At 41.3% G+C, this 20,015-nt stretch overlaps 1 protein-coding gene across 14 annotated transcripts in view; it reads right to left on the reverse strand.

Moving 5' to 3' along the window:
- The window catches only part of ARHGEF28 (Rho guanine nucleotide exchange factor 28), a 140,218-nt gene that overhangs the window by 22,031 nt on the left and 98,172 nt on the right, over nt 1–20,015 (reverse strand). For 9 of the 14 annotated variants that reach the window (XR_014186172.1, XM_082074498.1, XM_082074491.1 and 6 more), the window contains 16 exons: nt 19,235–19,286; nt 18,534–18,681; nt 18,316–18,437; nt 17,307–17,447; nt 16,576–16,826; nt 15,544–15,666; nt 15,035–15,152; nt 14,080–14,334; nt 10,841–10,917; nt 9,983–10,161; nt 9,211–9,296; nt 8,418–8,657; nt 5,674–5,805; nt 4,885–4,970; nt 1,292–1,330; nt 1,155–1,202 (listed from right to left, as the gene is read on the reverse strand). Coding sequence is in view for 13 of the 14 variants with exons in the window: in XM_082074498.1 (XP_081930624.1) it covers nt 1,155–1,202; nt 1,292–1,330; nt 4,885–4,970; nt 5,674–5,805; nt 8,418–8,657; nt 9,211–9,296; nt 9,983–10,161; nt 10,841–10,917; nt 14,080–14,334; nt 15,035–15,152; nt 15,544–15,666; nt 16,576–16,826; nt 17,307–17,447; nt 18,316–18,437; nt 18,534–18,681; nt 19,235–19,286 (2,097 nt within the window). In the remaining variant the exon portion in view is untranslated. The remainder of the gene's footprint in view (nt 1–1,154; nt 1,203–1,291; nt 1,331–4,884; nt 4,971–5,673; nt 5,806–8,417; nt 8,658–9,210; nt 9,297–9,982; nt 10,162–10,840; nt 10,918–14,079; nt 14,335–15,034; nt 15,153–15,543; nt 15,667–16,575; nt 16,827–17,306; nt 17,448–18,315; nt 18,438–18,533; nt 18,682–19,234; nt 19,287–20,015) is intronic. The other 5 variants (XM_082074490.1, XM_082074495.1, XM_082074493.1 and 2 more) reach the window with 4 other exon arrangements.

Consider the following 20,015-nt stretch of genomic DNA (forward strand, 5'->3'; position numbering starts at 1 on the left):
AATGTGTTTTACAACAGAGAGCTCTATATTCCATCCTTCACAAGGATGTTGTGATATTGTTTGCATTAAAGATTATGACATCCTCCAATAACAGAAAAATAAATTGCTGGGATTAAGAAGAAAGAAAAGCAAGAAAGCCCTAGAACTGCTCAGGCACTTATTGCACAGCCTATCTTCAACAGCTGACATGTGAATCTACTTCAGTAGACATTCCCAGAGAATTCCCACAGTCCCGTTACCCCACACCATGCTCCTCAGAAAGTTTTTCACTTTATGCAATGTGCAGTTTCCAGTGTTCTTGGAACTTGCCCCAATACTGTGTCAGTTCCAATAATTTGTAAACAAGCCAAGGACAGGATCTTCTGCTTGTTTCTCTGCACCTATACTATCAGTTTATGCAAATTTTCATGACCTGAACAATAAGGCATGATCTCAAGCCTTACTTTACTGCCTCTGTGGTGATAAGCTGTTTTTATTTTTTTCAAAAATTTTGCCTGAATTACAAGCTTTTTATTTTACTTCTGCATTGCTTCAATCCATTTAACTTCTAATTCCAGCACTATTATGAAGTATGTTAATGCCAAGAGGGCCTAAAAATTAAATATACTGAAATGAAACATTTTTAAATAAAACTATAAAACTGCACCTAAATAAGAAAAAATAAGTTAAAATACTCAGAACAAAAGAGGCAAAAGCTTCAGACTAAGGCCCTACAAAATATACACAACAATTAACTGAGATTGAAATATCTAAAATGGGTTGATTTGCTACCTAAGTGACGGATGCACTCTTTATTATTAGCCAGGAGAATATTCTAACAAAACACTAATATTTTTCAATATTTTGAACTATAATTTCCGAAATCTGTACCCAAAATGACATCAGTTCATTAGAACTATAATTTTACTTCCCCCCTAGACTATTGGACTATACACAAATCTTTTTTTGAGGGGGAATTCATCTTCAAGCAAGCATTATCCAGTTCTTAAATCTGTCACTGATGTAGAATGAAAGTATATTACATGACAACTTATGCAGCAGTCAGTAGAGATAGGTCTCTACTGACATAATGTCTAAAAGTAGGGCAAAATGAAAACACATCTTAGGGAGTAAATTATTATGACTAATTATAAAGTTAAGATTGGAGTAGTCACCTGTAGGCTGTACAAGAGACGGGTTAAGTTCTGGATTGCTTGTACAATCTAGAAAATAAAAGAGAAGGATTTTCAAAACTTTGACCACTATTAAATAAATAGTTATTGCATTCTGTCTGGGGTTTAAATAAACTCACCTCTGTCCCTGTAGATCCTGGGAAATTCATACTTCCTCCCTAAAATAAACACATGTTGTTTTTTAAAAGTAGTTTTTTACTTTAAAATTGTATCATCTAGGTAATTTAAAAAAAAAAAAAAAAAGTACTAGTGGAAACATTAATATTGCTCATATATGCAATGGTGAGTCAAACCTTTTTAGGGTATGTGAAAAAAGACAGAAGCAATAACCTACAAAGACTAATAATTCATCAACACTGGAGTTTCCGTGGAAATCACTAGAGATTCTAAGCACAACTGTAAAAACAAAAATATTTCATCCACAATTTTAATCCTCTTGTGACTAATGCTACACAGAAAAGATATTTCCATTCATTCTTTGTTTACTTGACAGTTTTGAAATACAGTAACCAGACTTCTGTATATACAGCAGAGTGGGTTTAGATTACTTATAGTAGGATGAAATAACACAAGACTTCAAAAATAGAGGTATTAATGTAGCAAGAAGATAGCAGAAGTCATGTGAGTGGGTCATGGTGAATGCCTCTGATGTGCTGTGAGGAGCTAAGCAAACGTTGGGTGTCCACTGTACTCTGCAAAACGTATCAGTGTAGTTACTACTGTCCAGTGCAGCAAGGCTCAGCCATTTCACACTTTCCATCCTCCTCACTTTTCCTGCAAAGCCTTCTAAATTTATGGGGTGAAGCCACCCATAATCCCCTCAGCATGAAGAACAGCTCCTCTGAGAAAGATACAGTGAAACGGTGGAGAAATAAAACACAAGCCCTTCTGAGGCTACGCTGAAAAGACTTCCTGTATGATTTTTTTCTTTTTTTTCCAGAGGAGTGGAGGAGGGTTTGGGGAATAGTTACTGTCTCTCTGATTCCCCTAAGCTCTCTACTCAGTCTCGTTTTTCCCCACAGAGAGCAAAGCAGCTGCTCCATGTAGCTGTGATAACTGCAAATTAAAAAGGCCAGGCCCCAAAACACAGCTCAACAGACAAGTTGGGGGAAAAGGTGCACCAGCTGTGACATTTCCTCCACCCCTCTCTCTCTCTCTCATTATCTCTCTTCAGTATTTCCCTCCATTACCCCTCCACATCTTCACCTTCTCCACTTCCCACTGCACCCACGAGACACGGAACTGCCCGGCTCTGCCATGGGAAGCAGAGCACTTTGCACAGGTGCCTCTGCGCAGCACAAGGACTGACTCAAGGGAGCTCTGCTTTCCCTTTGCTGCACCGGCATGATGAGCAGCAGGCAAGGAGGATGAATGGGGCCAAGAGGAAGAGAAAGGAGAAGGAGATGCTGGCATGGTGAAGAAGGGTGAAAGGGTACAAAGGAAAGCCCACATGCTAAACAACAGTGGGATCAGCTGTTCCCCTCCCTTCAGTTTTTGAAGCCCTATTTCACTTAATAATGGCAGTGTAGGGAGACTGAAGGCTTAGCTGGCTTGGGCATCGCCAAGGGTAGCAAGTGGCCAGCCCAAGCATCTGTGGTCTTCTCACTGCAGCACCACTTGAGTGCTGGGGGATGAGCCTAAGGTAGGTTAATCGAGCTAGCCAGGGTGACAACAGCGCTGCTGCTGGAGAACAAGCCCTGTTAAGTCCAGCTAGGCCCGAAGCAATATGTCCAGCAGTTTAACCTGTGCTGCAGGCCACCGCCATGTCCCTGCCACTCTTCCCTAGCACCCCGGTTCAGAGCAATGAGCAGCAGTGGGGACCAGGGTCAGATCCCAGGGCAGGCTGCATAAACTGTACCTCAGACAACCCCCCAGAGATGCAATTACAAGGCAGAAGCAGGGTGGATGAGTTGGAGAGCACTTCGGACCTCATATGTTGCATGGGCTACAATCTTCCTTCTGATGCTTTGTCAGCATCTAACCCCCAAGGTGAGGGCTTTCATTACAGCTTTCCAGCTCCTGGTTTCCCAGGCTAGCTGGTCTGACCCCGGTACTGCTACCCCACAGCCCCAGGACTGTACACCCAGCATCTGAAAGCAGACAAAACATCCTCCACCCTTGAAAGCCCTTGTCTTCCCTGTTTTGTTTGTGCGTTCTGCCACCTCCTGGTAAGTCTGATTCTGACATGGTAATATGTGACAATGAGTCTTGCCCAAAAAATAGGCCAGACCAGAATAATAACTTAGAGTGGAAGAATTTGCTGCAGATCCTTCTAGTCCAGCCGGGGTTCAAAGCAGGGCTAACTTAAAAGTTAGATGTGGTAAGCTCCGGGCCTGCTCTAGTCCAACCCAGGCAACCTTAGCCTCTCTGGACAGCCTGTTCCTGCTTGATCACTCTTGCAGTGACTTATGTTCCTTATGTACAGCCAGAACTTCCCCTGCTGCAACTTGTAATCTTGGATGCTTATCCTTTTGCTGTGTACCTCTGAGAATAGCCTGGTTCTGTCTTCTCTATAACCTCAATGGCAATGTTTTCATGTGGACCTACTGGAACATTTAATGGGCTAGATCTGAGCATCTCTATCTTCTACTAGGTTATTTTATGTCCCCCCACCTAGCTTCTGTGCTCCCTCACCTGGACTTCTGTTTTCACCCCGTTTTATCCACACATGCTCTTCTTCCTACTCCCATCTAACACAGCAGTCTGTAAGTAAGATGACCTAGAACTGAACATAAGGCAAGGCTATAGGGAGATTAGTGTATTAGCAAGAGTCTTCCAGAAACAGCCAGAAAAAACCCCCAAGGTTTCAGGCACAGAAGTTGTCTTTCAGATCTGATGCAAAGACACTATGCTAATGCTAAGTATCTCCTTTTCTAGCAAACTTTGCTTTCTATTTCAAGTCACATATCTTCTATTTCTGTCTCTCCCCTTTACTACTTTTGTGCTCCTGCTTCCCCACTTAAGGACTCCACAATTACAGTTTAGTTTATTTTCACACATTAATTCATACTGCTCTTATTCCAACACTCTTTGCTGGTACCTGAAATTTGCCCTTCCTAATTTTGCCCAGAACTGACTTCTGATTCTGCTTTTCTGCAGATTTGCTTATGAGTTATAGTACTTTGAAAAATGGTCAGTTACTCTTCTGTTCTCTAATTGCTCCATTTTTTTTTTAAATTCCAAATTCTGAAGCAAGCTTATGTAAGGCAATCTGCCTTATTTTATGTGTGTGTTCTCAGGATGAAGTTCTTCCAGTGCCTAAATCTTCCTTGCATAAGTTGAGGTTTCTGCCATTGCAAGAGACTGTCTTATCCTGTGGACAGGAGGAGGGAGTAGAGGGAATTCTGTTGTCAGCTCCATAGAGGTGGATGTATAGAATGATGACAACAGAGAACCAGGCTCTTAAGTGTCCCATACAAGTGGCACAAAAACATTGTGGCTGCTATTACAATCCACCAATCTGTAAGCCTGGCAGGAAAATAATTCTGTGTTTGGATTGTTTATGATTTCTTTTTTAAAATTCATTATTAATTGTGGTGACCTCTATTAAACTCAGTTATCTGGAGTTGGATGAAATGTGCCTATCCTATGGTTTTTGTTTTGCAGCAGCCTTTAGATACCCCATAAAAATTTGGACAGTAGTTATATTCCCAGTAGTTATACAGCCCAGAGTGCTACATGCAACACAGGAATAAAAAATTGGTTAAAATACCTTATCCTCTAGATTGGCACCTGCCACTTCCTTTTCAGCACTGAGATTGACTTCAGATGATTCTTCAACTTCTTTTATTTCCGCATCTAGCAAATAAAGCCCCAATAAGATGCAAGAGAAAGGTATCAGAGCAAATTCAAACTAAATAAACAAAGGGCATGCTTTTTTAAAGCTACTCATAGAATGCTGAAAATAGAGATTTTCTGTAATTTGGAATTACATACTGGATACTAGGCTTGCAAATAAAAATTGAATAAATTAGCAGAATTACTAATAAATTAGTAGTGTTTCACTTGTCAAAGTTTGGAGACAAGTATAGGCATACCACTAAAAATACTGCACAGCAATGGTTTTCACAGAATTTTATTTGCATTTTTCTTGCAAGAAATCCGTGCTATACCTTTTATAGATGAAATTATTGCAATATCAATCCTGTTTTTCAGGCCTTCTGACAATAGTCAGCTCACTTGGGAAATGGCCTGTACTGCAATACAGGTTTGATGTGCAGCTGAGCAACAATGACGAGAAAGCATGTGGAGATATGCAAATTTGACTCAATAACGCTGAACACAAACATGTGCTATGGAAAAGCTCCTGTGGATGCAAACAATCCATTTACTTCAATGAAGGTATATGACAATTTATACTACCTGAATATTTGCCCAAAGACAACTTTTACTACATTATTTTCTATTGATTCTGCCATGGACTGAGAAAGCTTTTCAAAACACAATCCGGTAACTATTATTCTAGCAGTCTGAATACGTAAAAGCATTACATTTTACTCACCATTAGGAACAGATTCCAAGATTTCATTGGCATTAAATCCGTGCTTCACACTTAATTCCTCAATAGTTTCTTCTGGTGATCTGTCTGTTTCATTCACTTGTGATATAGTTATAGCAAGATGGAGACTTTCAACTAGAGGAAAACATGCAGAATTACAGAGGTCCCTTAAATAGCTCCTTAATGCGTAAGTCAATGACATAGAATCATAGAATAATTTAGGTTGGAAGGGACTTTCGGAAGTCATCTATTCCAATGCACTACTCAAAGCTGTTCCAACTAAATTGCGTCACTCAGAGCTTTGCACAGACAAGCTTTTAACATCTCCAAGAACAGAGACTTCACAACCTCTTTAGGCAACTTGTTCTGTTTTTGACCACCCTTATGCTATATATTTTTTCCTTTAATTTAATTGGAATTGCCCATCTTTGAACATGTGCCTGTTACCTCTCATCCTAGCACCATGTGCCTCCATGAAAAAATTGGCTTCTCTGTATCGTCCTATTAGGCAGCTGAGGACAGCAATGAGATCCTGCCAAGCCTTCTTAGCGCTCAAAAGACCAGCTACTGCAGCCTTTCTTCAGACATCATGTGCTCCAGTCCCTTAGTCACCCTGGTACCATTTGCTGGATTTGCTCCACTTTGTCAATGCCTCTGTTGTCCTGGGGGGCCTAGCACTGGACATGGCACTACAGATAGGTCTCACCAGGGGTGAGGAGAAGAAGGATCACCTCCCTCCACCTGCTGGCAACTCTCCTCCTCGTGCAGCAGCCTGGGAGGCAGCTGGCTGCCTTTGCCACAAGGGCATACTGCTGGCTCATGGTCAATCTGCTGTTGAACAGAACTGCCAGATCCACTTCTGCAAAGCCATTTTCTGTCCCGTCAGTGTCCGGCCTGTACCAACATATGGGATTACTCCATTGCAAGTGCAGGACTTCACACTTGTCTTTGTAAAACTTTTAGGGGTTTCTCTTAGCCCATTTTCCCAGTCTGTAGATGTCTCTCCAGCATGTTGATCACCCCCTCCTGCCATTTGGTGTCAGCCATGAATTCACTAAGAGTGTACTCAATCCCTTGGTTAACTTTATTAATAAATATATTGAACAGTATTGGTCTCATGATCCATCCCTAAGGGAATCCCCTAACAAAAGGTTGCCAGCTGGACATGATACCACTGATCACAATCCTTTCAGCCCTGCAGTCCAGCCAGTTTTCCACCCAGTCATGCCACCTGTATCTCACCAGTTCAGCTGTGAGGATAGTGTAGCCAACAGCAGAGAGTCTTGAAAGCGTTGCAGATTTCAAAGTAAACAACATGCATTGCTCTTCTCTCATCATAAAAATGGTCAGGTTGGCCAGACACATTTGTCATTGACGAGTCCATGCTGGCTGTTCCCAGTCACCTTCTTGTCCTTCATGTGCTTAGGAATCGTTTCCAGGAGGATTTGCCCTATCACTGTCCCAGAGATGGAGGTGAGGCTGACTATTTTGTAGTTCCCTATATATTCCTTCTTGAATAGTGGTGTCATGCTTGCCCTCTTCAAGTCATTAGGAACATCTCCTTATCCTGTGACCTTTTGAAGATGACAGAGAGCAGCCTCACAACGACATTGGCCAGCTCCCTGAGCAGCCTTGGATTTATCCCATCATATCCCACAGATTTGTGTATATCCACTTTGCTTAAGCACTTCCTAATTCTATCCTTCTCTGCTGTGAGCAATGATTTTTTTGCTGTTGAGTCTGTTATTAGCCCAGGGACTTAGTATTTCTGTTCTGGAAAATGTCTCCCACAAATTGCTCACAGTGTAAGCAACTGTAAATTCCTTACAGTGTGCTGAAGAGTCCTGAAATTCAAGACATCCTCAACAGCAATGTTAGCATGGCAGAAAGTAAAAACTAAAAGTGGGCAGAATAAGATCAGTAAGTATAGGCTGCCATTTTAGCTAAAATGAAATTTACTACTGCGTCACTGACTTGGATTCCCTACCCAAATTTTATCAATTTTATCAATAAAATGTTCTCTGACTGCATAATGGTGACGGAAGCCAACCTGTGCCAATTAATCAGTTGTAATGAGGTTATTGGCCCACAGCTTTCAACCTAGGTGGTGCTAGAATCTTGTAGTCCTTGTCAAAGAGCATACAGCCCAAGCTGCATATGGCCAAATATACCAGAACTATTTTCTGCTATGTTTCGTAGGAGTTTAGCTGAACTTCCAGCTAGGCAAGGTATCCACAAATACCATTACCTTCCTTGAGCAGATGGCACTGTAGGTAGCACAAGACTATCATCTCTCTGTTAGATAGTATGCAGAAAAAACACAGTTCCTACAGCAATTCTGGCAGGTGTTTCTTGGCAGATCTGCCAAGATCATCTGCAGTCTGCTCTGTCTATGACCCTCGGTCATTCTGATCTGTCATCAGATCAAACAAGATAGGTGAAGGTGAGGGACTAGGTGCAATATTGTACTGCATCCTGTGATCTACTTCACAAGGCCATACCACTAGGAGGATAGCTAAGGAAACAGTCCTCAGGTACAACTTAACACCATGTCCCTGCTTGCTTATATCTGATGTTACACACTAAACGTAGCCCTTATCTTTCAATCCGGTGGGTACCATCTTGTGCATGTGACAAGTGTAAATTTGAGAGACTTCTTTTTGATGCCTTTTGCCAAGTTTTGACACTGTCAGTTCTTAAGATTAGGCAGAATCATAGCACAAAGCAATACAGCTGTGTTTTGTTACCTTGAAATATCTGCTCGTGTGAAGAGACACCAGTCCACTCTTTCCCTGCAAACTCACCTTCTCTGAGTGCTGCTGCCAGCAATGAAGCAGCCTGTGGAGTTTCTCCAGAATCAGGTTTGATAAGGAGGTGAGGTTCCACATGAGCATCCTCAAAGCCACTCATAACTCCCAGTTCTGCATAGATATGCAACTTATCCTCCAGACAACTACAGATCTGCTGGTCCTGGTTACTCAGTGATTCTGTCAACCAAAATGGAACACTGTATTAATATTTTTTTATCTTGCAGGCAAAGTACATTCCCCATTCACTCATCTAATCCTTATGCTACACAGACAATGCTAACTTGAGCTGGGAAACTGAGTTGGACAACACCTTTTCTAAGTGGCCAGGAACCAAATTCAACCCATAGTCCATCCTGATGAAAGCTGGCACAGCTCCTGGCAGAGGGTCGGGCAGTGCCCTACCCTGATGAGGTGGCCTTGGCTCTGCTCAGCTACCTCCTGTTGCTCTCACAATGAGCAATGCTGATACTAACCTGGGAAATTCAGTTTATTCTAAAATTATCAATTTCCCCCCCCTTTTTTTTTGTACTCATGGTAATTAAAAAAAAAAAAATAGAATGGTTTCTCCTTCATGAAACTCACATTAAATAATCAGACCTCCCCAGCTTTCTCTGCTGTGACTCTGCCTATTGAGCCACTCTGAACCCACAAACCCATATGGACGTATTATTAGTTCATCCTGAACTTTCAGGATGTAGGAGCTCTCAGCGTGGCAGGAAGGGTACTGCACCTTGACATTTCTGAATTCTGGATGCTTTGGCCTCAGCAATACGTCTGTCCTCATCAGATTCATTCATTTTTTCTTCTTCCGGACAACTTCAAAGTTGAAAGACAAGAAAACAACGGGGGCTAAAGCAAAATCCGCACATTGGATATTCATCTTGAGAACACTGTTGCATTCATAATAAACAGAACACAACACCAACACCAGCTTCTGCTACAATCCAGAAGCATACCATTTCTCTGCTTCTTTAAAAAGTATCAATTGGACAAAATCAGACTAAATTACTCCTTTTAAGCCTGGTAAGACTGCACAGTGCAGTGAATGGACGGCTGGCTCTTATACAGGTTTGCTGTGCTAAGCATAAACTTGGAAGTGATGAGGAGCAATGCTTTTCCTACCATTCTTAAGGAGTTAACACCAAGATAACAGGCATGATTCTGTGATTTCCCCAAAATGGGTGTATGGACACCTGCAGGACTCTGGAAAGCATGCAGTCTCAAACGCAAAAATAAGGTAACCTTACAATGGCTGGTAAGGACATCTAGCGGAGAGCAGGAAGAGTCTACTGATTCACTAAGAAACCAGAGGTAACACCAAGAGTTTGGCAGAAGTGACAGTGAGGTTTTGTGGGTCTGTGAATACTAAGCTCAGACTAAAACCCAACCTCACAGGATGGATTCAGTGCAACACAGTAGAGAGCACGCTGCCACAAACATCCCACCCACCTCCCATCTGCTTCGGACTACCAGAATGAAAACTAAAAAGCCTTTTCTTCTACCTTTCTGCTGCATCTTGAATACACCTCATCCAGTTGTTACGTTCCTCTTTGGAGTTGGTATGAACCTCATACATTTCAGGTCCTGCAGAGGAAGCGCTAATCAGAAACATCCCCCTTTCTTCATTGGCCACTTCTCTGACTATGAGTCTCTGAAGGGAGATAACAGAAGGCTTCTGGTCCTGGGGGAAACAGTCACAGCACATGCAAACAATAAATTACTCTCTTATAAAACACCACACTTATAGAAGTGCATGATTTTTAAATAATTGGACTAATTCTAGTCCTGGTATCATCAGACTATGAATGTTCTCATCAGTTTTAAGAGGCTGAAAGATTTGAGTATTCTGACATCTTTTAAAAATATTTTTAAAAATAGTATTTATGAACAAGTAAAGAACTGAGTATGTGCTGAAAGTCAGTCCCAGAGACTCAATGATACTGAGGCACAGTATCCATATAATGTTTGTATTTACATAGCTTGGGAACTTTGCCCCATGACCAGTGTGTTTACTACTACACTTGCAGTTAAAATTATTCTTCTGCTTTGTTTTACAGAAAGAGAAGATAAAATTTATTTTATATAACTGAAAGAGCCTGTTCTACTTCACACCTTCATAATCAGATGAGGCAGAACACTAAAATGCCATTGTTATTTTTATCCATCTTCCTAAAAAAATATTTTATTTTCAAAATAAACTAAATTTTCGAAATACTGGCATATTACCATTCTGAATACACAACCAGGATTTAAAAAGAAAAAAAAAAAAAGGTGGAATAACCTAGGAAAGGACGGAACTTTAGAGAGATATACAAATAAAAGAGCAATGTGTATATTCAAATATCTGACAGTATACTTACAACAGCTGCAAAGATGTATTTTTGATCTTTTTCTTGTAAGAACAGCAGTGCATCAGTAAAAAGCAGAGCTAAGGTCTCTTAAAATGAGAAAAGGAAAAGAATGTTTTTAATTGAAATTATTACAATTACAGTTCTTCTTTTATCTTTAAAAAGGGAAAAGCCCTGATGGATAAATGTCCCATGGAATCCTACAGTAAACTCAACAGGAAGTATCTGGATTAACCCATGGTCTGAATGAAGCAACTGCACATCATCACTGTGTATCTCCCACTTCCTGCTACCACACTTCCTGCTACCTGCCCTCCTGCAGCACTGTGACAGAGCGCTGGACCAGGGAAAGAAGAAACCCTCACTCCAATGTCACCCAACTTCTCCAAGCCACTCACAGGCAACCTGGCAAAGACTACCCCACAAAAATTTTGTTTTGCCTATGCTGTAACATATACTCACAGCACAATGTAACACTGATAAAAGTATTTCTGGAATAACAGTGAACAGATAGCTTTATAAAGTTGTACAGTAAATATCAGTAAGGTCCAAAAAGCCTCATGTTTCTACATGTGTTTTACAACATGTGTTTAACGACAAATAGCAAGTAGAATTGCAACCCTGGACTTTAGCAGGGCTAACTTTGGCCTTTTCAAGCAATTGCTGGGAGAAATCCCATGGGCAAGACTGCTTGAAGGAAAAGGGGCCCAAGATAGCTGGGTGGCATTCAGAGATTGCTTCTTCCACGCTCAGGATCAGAGCATCCCCACACGTAGGAAGTCAAGGAAGGGAGCCAGGAGGCCTGCGTGGTTGAATAGGGATCTGTTGGGTATGCTCAAGCAGAAGAGGAGAGTTTACAGGTCATGGAAGCAGGGGCTGGCCACTTGGGAGGAATATAAGGCTGCTGTTAGAGGATGTAGGAAGGCAGCTAGGATAGCCAAGGCCTCCTTAGAATTACAGCTGGCGAGAGGGGTCAAGGACAGCAAAAAGAACTTTTTCAAATACTTAGCAGATAAAACTAATACCAGAGGCAATGTAGGCCCACTGATGAATGGGGTGGGTGCCCTGGTGGCAGAAGATACAGAGAAGGCAGAATTACTGAATGCCTTCTTTGTCTCTGTCTACTCTGCCGGAGGCTGTCCTGGGGAGCCCCGTACCCCTGAGACCGCGGATGAAGCCAGGTCAATGGAGGAGTTTGCTTTAGTCGATGAGGACTGGGTTAGGGAGCAATTAAATAGTCTGGACATTCATAAATCCATGGGTCCAGATGGGATGCACCCGCGGGTGCTGAGGGAGCTGGCTGAAGTCATTGCTGGACCGCTCTCCATCATCTTTGCCAAGTCCTGGGAAACGGGAGAGGTGCCCGAGGATTGGAGGAAAGCAAATGTCACTCCAGTCTTCAAAAAGGGCAAGAAGGAGGACCCGGGTAATTATAGACCGGTCAGCCTCACCTCTGTCCCTGGGAAAGTAATGGAACAGCTTGTCCTTGGTGCCATCTCAAGGCATATCAAGGATAAGAGGGTTATTAGGGGCAGTCAGCATGGCTTTACCAAGGGTAGGTCATGCTTGACCAACCTCATAGCCTTTTATGAGAATGTAACAAGGTGGATGGATGATGGCAGAGCGGTGGATGTGGTCTACCTTGACTTCAGTAAAGCCTTTGACACAGTCTCCCACAGCATCCTCACAGCTAAGTTGAGGAGGTGTGGTCTAGACAATAGAGTAGTGAGGTGGGTTGCAAACTGGCTTAGGGAGAGAAGCCAGAGAGTGGTAGTCAATGGTGCGGAGTCTAGTTGGAGGCCAGTATCTAGTGGAGTGCCTCAGGGGTCAGTGCTGGGGCCAATATTATTCAATATATTCATTAATGATTTGGACGAGGGAATAGAGTGTACTATCAGCAAGTTTGCTGATGACACCAAGCTGGGAGGAGTGGCTGACACGCCGGAGGGCTGTGCTGCCATCCAGCGGGACCTGGACAGGCTGGAGAGTTGGGCGGGGAATAACCTAATGAAATTTAACAAGGGCAAGTGTAGAGTCCTGCATCTGGGCAGGAACAACCCCAGGTTCCAGTATAGGTTGGGAGATTACATATTAGAGAGCAGTGTAGGGGAAAGGGACCTGGGGGTCCTGGTGGACAACAGGATGACCATGAGCCAGCACTGTGCCCTTGTGGCCAGGAAGGCCAATGGCATCCTGGGGTGTATTAGAAGGGGGGCGGTTAGTAGATCGAGAGAGGTCCTCCTTCCCCTCTACTCCGCCCTGGTGAGACCACATCTGGAATATTGTGTCCAGTTCTGGGCCCCTCAGTTCAAGAAGGACAGGGAACTGCTGGAGAGGGTCCAGCGTAGGGCAACGAAGATGATTAAGGGAGTGGAGCACCTCCCTTATGAAGAAAGGCTGAGGGAGCTGGGTCTCTTTAGTTTGGAGAAGAGGAGACTAAGGGGGGACCTTATTAATGTTTATAAATATATAAAGGGTGAGTGCCATGGGGATGGAGCCAGGCTCTTCTCGGTGGCAAACAATGATAGGACAAGGGGTAATGGGATCAAGCTGGAACACAAGAGGTTCCACTTAAATTTGAGAAGAAACTTCTTCTCAGTAAGGGTGACAGACACTGGAACAGGCTGCCCAGGGAAGCGGTGGAGTCTCCTTCTCTGGAGACATTCAAAACCCGCCTGGACATGTTCCTGTGCGACCTCACCTAGGTGTTCCTGCTCCAGCAGGGGGATTGGACTAGATGATCTTTTGAGGTCCCTTCCAATCCCAAACATACTGTGATACTGTGAAAAGTCAAATTCTGGGCCTGCGTGTAAAAACTGGACTCCAGCCAAATGTGACTTCAGATTTTCTTTTTGATGGCAGATGTCCCAGTACCACTGAAGAACAGCACATGATTTTTCAGGCATTATTTTCAATGGCCAGTACTGTGAACAATATCAATGTACAAGTCAAGGATCTACATTATGGGATGAAACTGCAAACTGTAGGAACTCAAAGGAGGGACTGGAAGAAGGCTGATGGCTTTGTATGTGGACTTGTTTTCTTGCTCAGATATACAGTGGATTACACACAAACCATGGCAGCTTCTGGGACCACTCTTTTAACAATTAGTGGCATATTCTCAACACCATCACCACAGAATTTGTCTTTGCAATACAGTGTAATAAACTATTTTCATACTTAAACCAAATAATCTTCATATGTTATTTGCAAATAAAAAGTTAAAGGACTTCACTGCTTGTATGGAATACCTTTGAAACGACCAGTTGCTGTCTTCCAGTACACTAAACCTTCATGAAGAAGTATCCTCTCTTTCTTCATCAAATCTTGTTTCCTAAAAACATGGCCATTTTTCAGCTTTGTATATGTTTTGTTTTCAGTTCTACTGAGGACTTCCAACAGCTTTTGCTTTTTCTCATATTCATTCACTTTCAAATCTACTGCTGCAATCATGTCCTTAATTAGACAAAGGGCTTTGCAGAGGTCTTTATGTTCTTCTGTTCCTTCTGTATGAAACAAAAACCAACAATATGATAGTAGTCAGTATATTAAAGAGAAGGTATCGTTCCTTAATTTCTGGAAACAGTCGACATGATGCAAATCTTAAATCGATATGTATGACATTTTAAGTTGAACCTGGCAACCAATTTACTAGAAATACTAGAGGCATCTACCTTTGTTTGCCTTGCCTACTAAAAGATGCCATGTACCTTAGATTTATTCCTTAGTCAAAACAACACGTTGAATAGTTTCTGACATATTTATGAGCTGTTAGTATTTTTAAAAAATTACTGACTAATTATATATCATATTACTATCCTGGCTAAGTAAGAAACCACTTGAAACAGTTACTAGTATTTCTAAAATGCTCTAGGAAATTCCAGAGGTCATTCAAGCTTTGTTTGAAAAACTGAAGAGTAATTTATGGAACATTTGCCTAACCCTACTTACAAGAGACTCCATGAGAATTCATTTCAAAGAAGCTACGGATGTGTGGTTGGAATAGTGCAAATCTTCTCAGCCCAGCCTTCACAAAGACTATATACACCAAACGCACATACTGCTTGAACAGTAGATATTTATGTTGCTCTGGTTCCTTACAGAGCAGTGAATTTCGTCTTCTTTTATATTGTGGCAGTACATATTCCTTACGTTAGAAACATGCTAGAATTCCAGACACAAAGCAACACTTTAGCTTTTATTCACCTTTTGAGTATTGCAATATCCTTTCAACCAGAACAGGGTATTTCGTGATTCGCTGGGTGACAAGCAGAATGCACTCGGGGATTCCTCGGCGTCGCGCCAACAGGTTACTATTTCTCAGCTGCACGGATATAAATATATACCTTAAGTAGTAAATGCATATTAAACCACCAATTGACTAATAAGAAATGTGACCTAAATGTGTCAGAATAAGCTAAAACAAAATGCTGGGTTATCTGAACCATCCCCAAGGAACAGTTGTTACCCTGAGGGATGAGGTGTACAGTAACAGGAACATGTGTGTAATACACACTGTATGCCAAAGCTTTCTTAAATTTGAAAGAAAAATGTAATTTATCAGCTCACTGGTTAAGGAGGAAAAACTTTGCCATTTTTGTTAGCTATTAAAAGTGAGTTACTGAATATAATTTTAATCCTAAATCTGAGTAAAAGCTACATATCTTCTGCCTGATCATTCTGTTGATAGTGATCATGTTTCCATGGAAACTTACTTTAATAAAATTCTGGAACTTCTTGTTTTGTTGCAACTCTTTGAAGAGATTAACAGCTTCCTTGTGATGGCTGCAAAACTCTCCATATATTTTCTTCATTTTAGTTGCATTCTCCTCTGAAAACTGAATAAATTAATAAGTGAATTTCACTCTACATTGTACCTAACAGGAAATTGTACAGCTTTAACTCATTTATTTTGTACAAATAGAGAATTTTTAACTTTTATCCTACTTCTTTCTCAGGTTCTCTGATTTTCACTAACAGGGCCTGTCACTACAGAATGCTCCTTTTTTAGGAGCAAGAAGAGGAACAGATGCTGGACAGAGCACAAGTGACCTTCACTACAGTTTTGCCAATAACAGCTAGAAAAATTATTACAACAGTGGTTCCTTCACCTTTTTGCAAACACTATCTGTTTGAGGCTTACTTGCATTCATCCGATCTCCACACCGCTTCTAGACAACGTAACGGTTCAGCTGCTTTATTTCAGTGAGTGAAAACTGACTGACCAAAGGTGAAAAGCTGCACACTCCTGATTGCAAGGCTACCAGCAAGCAAAGTTAGCTAGCTGTTCTCTGGCCACCATAAACACCCTGTGACCACCCCTTCTCTAATGAACAACAACTTAAGATGCACTATGCCAGATGACTACAAGAAATGAACGGGTAGTTTGTTTTCCAATACCAGTCAATTTTTCACACCTCTGCTCAGCTGTTAAAAAACTGAATCCATTGCTTCCATTTTTTGCAGTCCATGGTGTGATGGGACTGGCCTTCTACTGTGATCAAGTTCATCACTTTCGTCATCACTTGTACCATAGGTAGAAATTCAGTCCAAGTTTATCATGGTTACCTATTAGTAATGATTTTCTCTCATTGCTATTTCACCCTGCAATAATCTGGAAAGGACTGCCTTTGAATTTTATGAGGCAAGCATCGACCTCTTCCTGCACACCAAAGTTTCCAAGTCAATAAATTGTTTAATTTGGGAACCCTGAGCACATAAAGGATTAACAGAGCTGATGACTCTACCTGCTGCACAAGGATGTCTCCAATTCTGCTAATAACAAAATTACGTTCGCTCCCTGCCTCACATGATTCCTGCCGTCTCTCCTTCATTCTGCAGAAGAATTGCCTGTGGATCTCCAGTAGCTCATCTAAGCAAGGGAATATTCTGTCCACTGTGCTGTGGTCTAGCTGCAGTTCTTCCTTCATCCCTTTCCTGAATAGTTCAGACATAATGAACAGGGTATGGATGTGATGCACTTCTGTTTGCATCAGTTCTGCAGTATAAAAGAAAACAGCATGGTATAGTAATCACCTGGACATTTTGCACACCTTCAAAGATAAGATTTTTAGCAACATTCAAACATACAGTCGTAATTATTTTTTCTGTGTGAGCCTCAAATCTAATAGATTACGTCAGCAGGAAGACTTTGTCTGGTTCTGGCACAGTTCTCTCAGCTGCACCCCACTGAAGAAGCTGGGGTAGTAACTGTTCAAGCTGGGGATTGGATGAGGTCAGTTCCAACCTCAACCATCCTGTGAACAACACAGATCAACACAGACATGTCTTTGCTAGTCAACACTCCCTATTTCCTTAGCTCTAGGACACAATGTAATCTGTGACAAAAATATTCTTTGAACCTTCTTATTTTTCTGAGTTGAGGCATTCATTCTTCTGGACATAAAACGTGTAGGCTCTCTCTCTGTATTCTAAGGCAAATTGCTTTTAAACCTACAGAAAGCTTTAAAATACTCACCAAAAATTACATCCTGCCTCCTGATAACATCCTTTTCTTGCTCACTACAGAATACTGGATCCACAGCAAGACTCCAGGATTCTGCCTCAAACTCTTGTGCATCTGTGCAGAGATCAGTCCACTGAGACAAATCCACTTCATCTAGGATAAAATGTATATCCCATAAACACCAAGCATATTAACAGTAAGGAAAGTTTCTTTGCACATGCAGATCTATTCATGAAGTAAGAGAAACACATCACAGGGATGAACTTTAGACAAGGCTTCTGCAAACACTGGCACTGGCTTTACAACAGAGAAGCTTGCCAGATGTCAATATCATTACCAAAGTGTTGAAATGTGGACATGACAGCAGGGAAGGAGAACAAAAAACCCCCCACCCTTCTTTTCTCAGATTAAATCCTTTTTATATTTCTTTGCTTCAATAAACTTCACAAAATTTAACAATCAAATCCAACATTTTCAAAAGTAGCTTTAGTGCTGGAGGGACACCAACCATTTTGCAATGCCCAGTGAGTGAACACCCTTAAGCTTTAAAATTCAGTCTCACACCCAGTTATAAAAAAAGCCTATTTCTATTCACTTCACAAGGCTATGCAGCCTTTTTCAGGAGGGCAGTTCACCAGTGGGAGGTAAGATTTTTGGGCTATTGAGGAAATACAAGTGATACAGGTCTACATTTTGCAATGTACACTGTCAATGGATTAGATGAGCGCAGAAGTACATTCCTCTTCTGGTTCTACAGGAATGCCAAATATATTTATCTGTTATTTTGAAATGGTAGCACTGTACAAAAATGTTCTAAAAGTTACCGAAGAATTAGTTAAAGTATTTTGAGACTAATGTGTCTGATTGTATCATTTTAATGAAGGACACAACTGTGATTATCAAAAACAGGTGCTCTTTCTTTTAGCAGATGAAGTGATTTCCTATAGCAACTAAGGAATTGTTCTATTTTGCACTTTCCAATACAGGTTATGAAATGCAAAACCTGCACAATACTTCTCACCTTCCATCATAAATGGATCCATTGAAGGAAAGGTCCCTACTGCTTGCAGCATCTCTTCAGACCGTGACTTGGACCTCCAGGTGCCAGTTTCAGAGTCTTGTTCAGAAAATGGCATAGATCTTCTGCAGCAGGAAAAAAAAAATCCCACTTTTATTTAATGGTTCCAGTTTTTCTAGAAATGCTGAATGGTGTATTCAGCATGGTCCTCCAGCAGCTACCTTTCAAAACTGGCACTGGGGACACTTTTGGACAAGAAAGGGGTCTGTTGTGAGGCTTCTCTCCTTCCAGCAGACAGTTCAATCGGCACAGGGGAAGGAGGATGCACTAGGGAGACCACTGGCTGTGAAACATCTCCAGGCAGGGAATCTGTGAGGCAAAGCACAACAGATTTTGACAAACAATGTAGAGTATGTCAACACCAGCACAGTTATACTGCTACCTGGTGTTCCTATGGAACTATACTGGGTACCAAGAATAACCATTTGCTATGGTACGAGACCATGATGCTTTCCCACAGAATATAAAGATAAGCCTGTAGGCAAAGTGGAATAGCTCTGGCATGGATGTTATTAAGATGAAAACAATCTCAAATCATCCCTGTTTTAAAACTGCAACCTGAACATAAGAAATCCAAATATTTGTGCATACAGTAAATGACATACTCAAAAGCACAAGGCAGAACTGACTGATTTTGATTTTCATTCTCATTGAAAACAAAATATAGTAAAATTGCCACTGATTTTAGTAGAAGACAAGTTAATTCAAGAGTAATTTCTTTAAAAAATCCTATTCATTTCTGAGATACACACACATTCTTACAGACATTGAAATGAAAACCGGAAACACACAAATGAAGCAGGAAAGTTGATTTTAACTGAGGCTTAACTTAGAAGTGCTAGGTTTACACCTCCTAACTTACTTGTTACAGCAGCCTGAGGTTTGTTTTTATTATGGTACCTCTCCTGGGATTTCTGAAAAAGAAAAAAAGAATTTTATAAGATTGCAATGAAATCATAGCTGATAACACACAGAATAGTCAACTCACTTCTGTATATCATCATGCAAAAGAGCTTCAAGCAGGTGATTCTGTATTATGGTCCTAATTTCTACAAATACCTAATAAATCCAAGTTTATTGGTTATTGGTAGAAAACAATATTCAAAGTAGAATGATCTTATTTGTATTACAATATAAAACCAAATCTGTTCATTCTAAACCAAGTCACTGAGTTACAGCATTCTACCTTCTCTATATGAGTATATCCTTTGAAGGCTGAAAGAATAGATGTTCACATTCAGGGCTTTATATTCAAATAAGCTCAAAGTATCTGTGGCAGAACACTACCTGAGGAAGCCTGTGTATCAGAGGCAGAATCAGTCTCTCGTCTGCTCTTGACAAATGACTCACCAGCCCCAGTAATTAAAACTGCTAGTTCAGCTGTCCTGATTCCCTAAAGTTGCCCAGAAATTTGTGCAAGGCTATGACATCAGAGCTACAACCAAAATAAATAAAACCACCTGACTTACGTCCAGTTTAAGGCCTGTTTACCCTGAAGAGTCTGTATGGGAATACATGCTCCCTGCAAGCCACCAAGATGCAAAACCCAACTACACCAGAAAGACACACTCCACTAATTTGAAAAATGACCTGTATCACTGTGGCACACTTCTCTGCAAGTCCCATGTATTCCATGAGGGCAG

Source organism: Streptopelia decaocto, assembly GCF_964273445.1.
Source record: "Streptopelia decaocto genome assembly, chromosome: Z".
In the NCBI taxonomy this organism is placed as follows: domain Eukaryota; kingdom Metazoa; phylum Chordata; class Aves; order Columbiformes; family Columbidae; genus Streptopelia; species Streptopelia decaocto.